The sequence below is a fragment of the Neophocaena asiaeorientalis genome, unplaced genomic scaffold, assembly GCF_003031525.2.
Source record: "Neophocaena asiaeorientalis asiaeorientalis breed wild unplaced genomic scaffold, Neophocaena_asiaeorientalis_V1.1 scaffold156, whole genome shotgun sequence".
In the NCBI taxonomy this organism is placed as follows: Eukaryota; Metazoa; Chordata; class Mammalia; order Artiodactyla; family Phocoenidae; genus Neophocaena; species Neophocaena asiaeorientalis.
This window is the reverse complement of record NW_020173773.1, coordinates 853,564-860,775: the sequence shown is the minus strand read 5'-3', so window position 1 is coordinate 860,775 and position 7,212 is coordinate 853,564. Positions and strand designations below refer to the sequence as shown.

Here is a 7,212-nt window from a genome sequence, read left to right as displayed (position 1 = left end):
CCCCCTCCCCCTCTCCCTCTCTCTCTCCCTCTCTCTCTCTCCCAGCTGCAGGAGGGTCAAGAGAGGGGAGGGCCAGGCAGAAAGCTGTCATCTGGTCCACATCTTATATTCTTCTTTGGAGAGGACCTTTCCAGGGTCTCAATGACACCAGCACCCCATCTGGAATTCCCCAGGAGGTCATCCAGAATAGCTCTGCCTATGTGGATGCCACAAAGGTCATTGTTTTGCTTCAGTTTTGCAGTGCCTTAAAGCACCAAGGTTGAACCTCTAGGTATGTCTCGGGGGGAGGGTTCCCAACAAGAGGACGCCCAACCTTGCTCAGCTCACCGGAGTGTTTCCTCTGTAACCCAGGCATTGCAAAGACCGTGTCTCCTACTGAGGCGTCCGGCCCAGCTCAGGCCCTGCTACCCCAGTACCAAAGCAGCGCTCTCCGGCATGGGGTGCATAACACGGTGCTCTCAGCAGGTGAGGCCTTCTCTGACTCAGGCGGGCACATGTGAGAAGCTGGGGGAACAGGGGCTGCTCCCCTAAGGGCAGGGTGCCTGTGTGTGGGATCGCTGTGTGCTGCCTTTCCCCACTGCAGTCTCCTGTCCGGTGCTTCCTTTAGCAGAGACCTGCAGGTCTGTAAAGTCCTCTGCTTCTCCTCTCCTGTCTCTCAGGCTGATGGAGAACAGCACTTTCTGCCTGACTGGGCTGTTGCAGGCAGACAGTGAGGCTGGAGAAATGGCCACAACCAGTGGTGGTAGAAAGAGGGGCTCTAGGAGGCCAGAGGTCTGGCTGCCTGCTGAGCCACCTGTGTCTATCCTCAGAGGAGGCAGAGGAAAGGTGTCTGCAGGGAGGGATGCACCTGACAAATGCCAAAGCTTAGTCATTGCAAGGGGAGTCTCTATACCTAGAGATCAAACTGCTTTTCTCTGGACAGCAGGAAGGAAGGCCTTAGCCTGCTCTCCCCACCCCATCCTCTGTCTGCTCTCAGAACTGCACTCAAGGAGGGGCAGAGGTAACTTGAGGTCCTGCCTGACTACCTGCTTTCTTGCCCTTCTGCTTCTCCACCCGGCCTCCAGCCACCCCAGGCCTCACTTCTCCCTGCCTGGCTCGAGGCTCAGACCCAGCCCTTTCCTTTGCAGGCTGCATCTTGGGGGACCCCCCAAACAGAGAGAAGCTGAGGAGGAATTGCACCATCTACCGGCCCTGGTTCTCCCCTTACAGCTACTTTGTATGCAAGGACAGAGAGAGCCACCTGGAGACCTACAGCTTCCCAGAGGTGCAGCGGGACGAGGGCAGGGGGGACAGCTGCCTCCCAGAGGACACGGCTGAGAGCATCTGCTCGTCCTCCTCCTCCCCAGAGAACACCTGCCCCCAAGAGGCCACCAAGAAATCCAGGCACGGCCTGGATTCCACAGACTACATCACATCCCAGGACATCCTAATGGCCTGCAAGTGGTACCCGGCCCAGCAGAACGGTTTCAAGTGTGCGGCCTGCTGCCGTATGTACCCGACGCTGCACTCCCTCAAGAGCCACATCAAGGGGGGCTACAAGGAGGGTTTCAGCTGCAAGGTGTACTACCGCAAGCTCAAAACCCTCTGGGGCAAGGAGCAGAAGGGCCGGCCGGGAGACAGGCTTTCCTCAGGCAGCTGCCAGGCCTTCAAGTAGGCCTGCTGGGTGGCGGCAGCTATCTTGTTAGCGGACAACGCTTTAGGTAAACAGGGGATGATGCCTATTTATGTCTCTACAGAGAGGCCAATAAACCAAAGTTAGTGACAGCCTTCTGTCAAGTCTGAGGTCACCCTGTACTACCTGTCCTTCTCAGTCCCTGGTCCCCATCCCACTCCCCTTCTGCTACCAGTTGCCTAGCAACACCAGGCCCATCTCCCTGCCTTTTTTTTTTTTTTTGAAAGACAATACCCAAAGTTTGAGACTATCTTCTAAAATGGTGGTTTTCAAAGTGAGGTGCTCAGACCAGCATCCCCAGGGAATTTGTTAGAAATGAAATTCTCAGACCTGCAGAATCAGAAACTCTGGGGGGTGGGCCCCTCAGTCTGTGTTCTAATTGCTCTCTAGGTGATTCTGATGAGGCTCAAGTATGAGAACCACTGTTCTAAGACCCTGGCCCTCCTGTTGGTCCTTCTGTGATTGGTCCTTGCCCCGCACCGTGGGAGAACTCCCACTGAGGGAGAAGGGTTGAACGCCCTTTTCTGTCGGTTCCACCAGCAGAATCTCTGCACAGTTTGAAAGCTTCTTAGGTGTTAGATCTTCTGAGGGGTGGAACAGGGAGGACAACATGCCCCACGCATAAGGCAGAAAAGAGGCAAATAGGGCTGGGGCCCATCCCACCACGTGTACCATGATCCTTCATTTGGAAGGGACATCTCTGGCTGAAGCAAAACAGATCACTTCTGGCCCAGGGGGGTATCTTTATATGGCTCTGTTGAGTCATGTCTAAAAAGCCCAGTAAACATGTGAAAACACTGCTTCCTAGTACCAAGAAATGTCCCAGCAGACAGCCCTGACCCTTATTCCATTTCTGAGCAAACCTCATAGCCAACTCTGACCCAGAAAAATGGATGAGCATCAAGGGTGCAGCAAGGATATCGGTTTTGCCCATTATGTGGTTACAGAAAAAAGAGCTTATGTTTGATGGTCTTATTTTTAGGCCTTATTTACCTGTCATTTCATCTCCCTAATGACTCAGTGGGCCCCTTCACTGCAAGGGGGCATTTCCTTTCTGGGACCCTGGCACCAACCCTCCCCTTGTGTCTGCTTCCCCACTGCTTGGCCAATGGGTTAGGGTGGAGGATCTCCCCTTACCCTTCCAGTGGTCACATACTTAAGTCTTCCGAAGGCCCACTTTATAATTTGGCCGAGCTGCTTCTGCTTATCACTGTTCTGCTAAAATATCATTGGTGGGGGCTTCCCTGGTGGCGCAGTGGTTGAGGGTCCGCCTGCCGATGCAGGGGACGCGGGTTCGTGCCCCGGTCCGGGAAGATCCCACATGCTGTTGAGCGGCTGGGCCCGTGAGTTATGGCCGCTGAGCCTGTTCTTCCGGAGCCTGTGCTCCGCAACGGGAGAGGCCACAACAGTGAGAGGCCCGCGTACCGCAAAAAAAAAAAAAAAAATACATCATTGGTGGTTCTTTTGTGAGAAACAGGCTGGTTCACACCCCCATCACACACCAGTCCCTTGCTGTGAGAGCACTCCCAGTCCTGCACCCAGTTCCTTCCACCAAGTCAGAGTCCCAGAGTCTACTTGATTTGCAGGCTCCAGCTGGCCTGGGAGCCAGGACATGCAGGGTTCCACCCACTCACTGAGGGGCAGGGTGGTCTTCAGGCAGCCCTGACATTATTCCATTGCTTCCAGGGCCCGGTTCCCGGAGGGAGCAGATGACTGACCCTGGTGAGTCTTTAGTCCTCACTCTGACCTCCTGCTTTCCTAAATGGAAAGGCCCCCGGAGCCCCCGGAGGCTTCTCCTTACAGACGCTGCTGTGCACGTGTGCCCCCTTGACGGGGCTCCTGAGGGAGTACAAGGAGGGGGACACGGAATGGACTTGAGGAGACCGGTCGCAGTCTCAGCATGGTCTGTGGCAGGACCAGGCGCGGAATCACTCCTCATCTGGTCTCTCTCCCTCTGCCCAGCCCTCACTCCCTCCTCTAGGGCATCCACATCATAGGCACAGAGCACAGCTTAAAAAAAAAAAAAAAAAGGAGAGAGAGAGAAATCCACCCAAAGGCCAGGGACTGAGCCCAAGGGCCACAGCACATGCTAATCACGGCCTGGCAGGTGCGAGAATTTAGCGTTTTCTCCCTAAGGACAGGTACTTTCCACCTTTCACATCTAACGTAGGGTCATGAGGACCCCAGTAGCTTTCTCAGTACAGAGCTCTGAATAGTTTCCGCACAGTAGAAAATGCACACAGAGCACAACTGCACCGAGCAGAACAAACACGGCCCCCCCCACCAGTTAATGAGGGGGTAAATGGTACTGTGTCCTGGGCCACTGCCAGGCATTCTGTTGGGTGCTTCTAAAATACCATCGCATCTGCTCTTCATTATAGCCTTATGTGGTGTGTTGTATTCCCATTTTACAGGTAAGAAAGTAAGGCTCAGTTCAGTTCACTCAGCCCGAAAAGGGCAGAGGATATGTGACCCTGGTTGATCTGACCCTCCAACTTTCCTTCAGGCCTGGCCTACCAAAGTATCAGGTTTAACGAAACCTCTGCCTTCAAAACGGCTACGCGTTCCAGTCAGGGGAGCCTGGTTTTCACGATGTGGGTTTTGCGAGAGCCTGCAGCTCCATATCTCTCTAACATCCCTCTCTGCCAGCATCCCTCCTGCCCTTTCATTTCTACTCCCTGCAGGAAAGCCCACATCTCAATGAGTCAGGACTCCTCTGCTGAGCTGTGTTTCAGCGACACCATAACCCTTCTAGGCAGGTGTGGGAAGAAGTCTGTTTGCCTCCAGTATGGACATTCCTGGAATGGGCCCATCCAGAAACCTACCAACTACATACTTCAGACATTTAGTCGGGGAGTCAGTGAAATTTTATAATCTTGATGATCTTAATTATATCTGAAAATATCTATGATGCACTTTTTCAAGCACTCAAAACTTGCTGCTGCCGCCAGTATAGTCCAGTGATGTCTGGAGTTTGAAAAGACCTGGGGTTTGGGAGAGTTCAAAATAAAAAACAAACAAAAACGGGTATAGCCTAGGCATTACTGACATTTTGGGCCGGATAATTCTTTGTGGTGGGCCTGTTCTGTTCACTGTAGAATATTTAGCAACATCCCTGGCTTCCCACCACTATGTGTCAATAGCCTCCTTCCGAGTTGTGACAACCAAAAACGTCTCCAGACGTCACCGAACATCCATCCCTTGGGGGAGCGAAATCGCCCTTGGATAAGAACCGTTGGTACAGCCCGATCCTGCAAGGCTGGTCTGAATCAACTGCCCCTGAAGGCACCACCTTCCCCAGCTCCTTGAAGGCACACACGAGTTCTTTCTAAACACCACACACCCTTGGGAATGGTGCGTCACAGAGCTGATGCCACCGGGCTCGGGAAGTTGGGAGGCGGGTGAGGGAAGGAGCAGGTAGAATAGAAAAGGCAAGAAAAGACAATGGAAAAGCTTTTAGAAACAAGAAAGGTTTATTTAGCAAAAGCCACTAGACTAGTGACAACATCCAGGGAGTAAGTGCACTTAACATGAACAGAATCTTTTCCCAGAGAGTTGATCCAACAGAGTTAATGCCACACAGTTTTAGGAAGTAGAGCGTTCAGGGGGAGGGGGCAGAGTGGGAGGAAGCAGTCAGGCAAAGAGAAAATAAAAGGAACACAACCCCTATATGAGAGTTGAGAGAAGTGAGGCTATGAAGAGGCTTTATAGACAGCATTGGTATAAGCATGAATATGATTTTCAGTCCCAATATACAGTCCATCCTGTGCAGAGAAGTTCTTTCCTGGCTCCGCAACTGTGGGAGCCTTGTGTACCCGAGAGTCTGCTGGCACCCAGGAAAGGCTGGGGCAGGTACAGTAAGGGAGGCGCCCCTGGTGTCCACTTGTCCTCCATACAGGGCAGAGTAGAAGGATGAAAAAGAGGGTGGCAGGAGTTGAGTTAGCAGAGCAAGAAGCAAGGAGAGAGGAGGACAGGGTGACATCGCTCGGAGATCAGGTCTGCAACATTCCCTTTCCTTCCCAGTGGCTGGTGACCCTTCAAGGCCCCTAGATCTGTCCTTTGTCTCCTTCACCTCCAACACACCTAGTGTGCGCTGGTGTGGGATGCCAACACACAAACCAGTGCTCCAGGGAGGGCCTGAACTGGGGAAAGAATGGGGCCGAGGTGGGTGGAAACCACTGCGGGGCACCCTGAGGGCAAGGGTCTTAAATGGGTCCCAAGTCAGCGGTACATAGAACTAGTCTCTCCAATTCTTCAACCGCTCCACCGTCTCCTTTCTTCCTTCCCTTGGCAAGGTTTTCAAGACCCTTTTAGAAACTGTCCCCCCCACCCACTCTTCTCCCCATCCCAAAGAAGCCTTCTCCTACCACATTCCACACACCTAATCCACTGGCCTCTGGCTTTGTCCTCAGCCCCTGCTTGCAGGCAGTGGGCCTGAAGAAGCCAGACCTTCCACTCCCCTGAACACCCCAAATTCTAATGAGCTAAGAGGTCCCACACTCAAGGAAGCCCGGGTAGGATTTTGTAAGCTAGCTAGAGAGGCTCAGCCAAACCGGACTCCTAACCTCTCTCCTTTGATTTCATGGTTCCTCCTTCCCTTGTGTACCTGGACCTACTTCCAATGATTAATTAGAAAGTATAACAAAAACAGGACCACCTCTCTCCAACCAAATGCACATTAGAAAAAGAACACAAATCTACTGTTGATTCAAACACCCTGGAGATTCCCGTTCTCTTCTCTCTGGTCACTTCTCACAAGCCTATGCACACGTATACACCTTCCCTCACACGTGTGTGTCAATGCCAGCACACGTGTACACACATGCACACACACACGCACCCGTCCCATTCCGCGGACACCCTCGTGCACCAAGGAAGGCTAACACAAAGCTACATTTATTTCCTTAATTTGGACTTTCTGGTCTAGAAGAAATCCAACTGTAGCTCTAAGAAAAGACCTGCACTTTCATTTCTATATTTTATAAAGCCAAGTTAGGCTTGAAGAACTCAATTTTGCAGCCAACTGATCCCCAAATAATACTGCAGTCTAGGTCTGTGGTTTGCTGTCCAAGATAAAGACTTATTTCCCCAACACTTGGCACTAGCATGTCTCAGCTCTCTTCAGGCACCTTTAAATCTGTTAACAGCCACTTAGGGCCTCATTGGAACCAAGGACAAGTAAGCTAGCCTTCCCTACCCCAATCAGCTCACTGTACCAGGTGGTAATCTCTAGGCCTAGATGGTAAAAGAGAATTGCACCTGGCACTTTTTACAGGTGTGCTCGAGGCATGCATCCACAGGGAGACAGGTCAAGGGCAAAGTGACTATCGTGTCTGACTTAAGTGGCAGTGATTCTGAAGAGTGGACTTGAGTGGTCTCAGCTACCAGTCTCTGTTTGCTTTTTTTTTTTTGATCACTACTGTGCAGTGGAAGGGACAGGTTGAGAGGTAAGGCTGGGGGCTCCGGGTCTCTGAGGCTTTTATAGAGGCAAGAGTGCTACAAAGGCTTCAGCTGGCACAGCCCCTGAGGCAGGACACAGG

At 52.3% G+C, this 7,212-nt stretch overlaps 2 protein-coding genes across 6 annotated transcripts in view; one reads left to right on the top strand and one right to left on the bottom strand.

Annotated features, from left to right (window-relative positions):
- The window catches only part of SPATA46 (spermatogenesis associated 46), a 3,359-nt gene extending 1,590 nt beyond the window's left edge, over window positions 1-1,769 (top strand). Inside the window, exons 2-3 of the mRNA XM_024751632.1 lie at window positions 352-465; window positions 1,128-1,769. Coding sequence (XP_024607400.1) covers window positions 352-465; window positions 1,128-1,654 — 641 coding nt within the window. The 3' untranslated portion in view covers window positions 1,655-1,769. The remainder of the gene's footprint in view (window positions 1-351; window positions 466-1,127) is intronic.
- LOC112403901 (carboxyl-terminal PDZ ligand of neuronal nitric oxide synthase protein-like) overlaps window positions 1-7,212 on the bottom strand; it is a 301,211-nt gene that overhangs the window by 10,696 nt on the left and 283,303 nt on the right. The window lies entirely within an intron of this gene.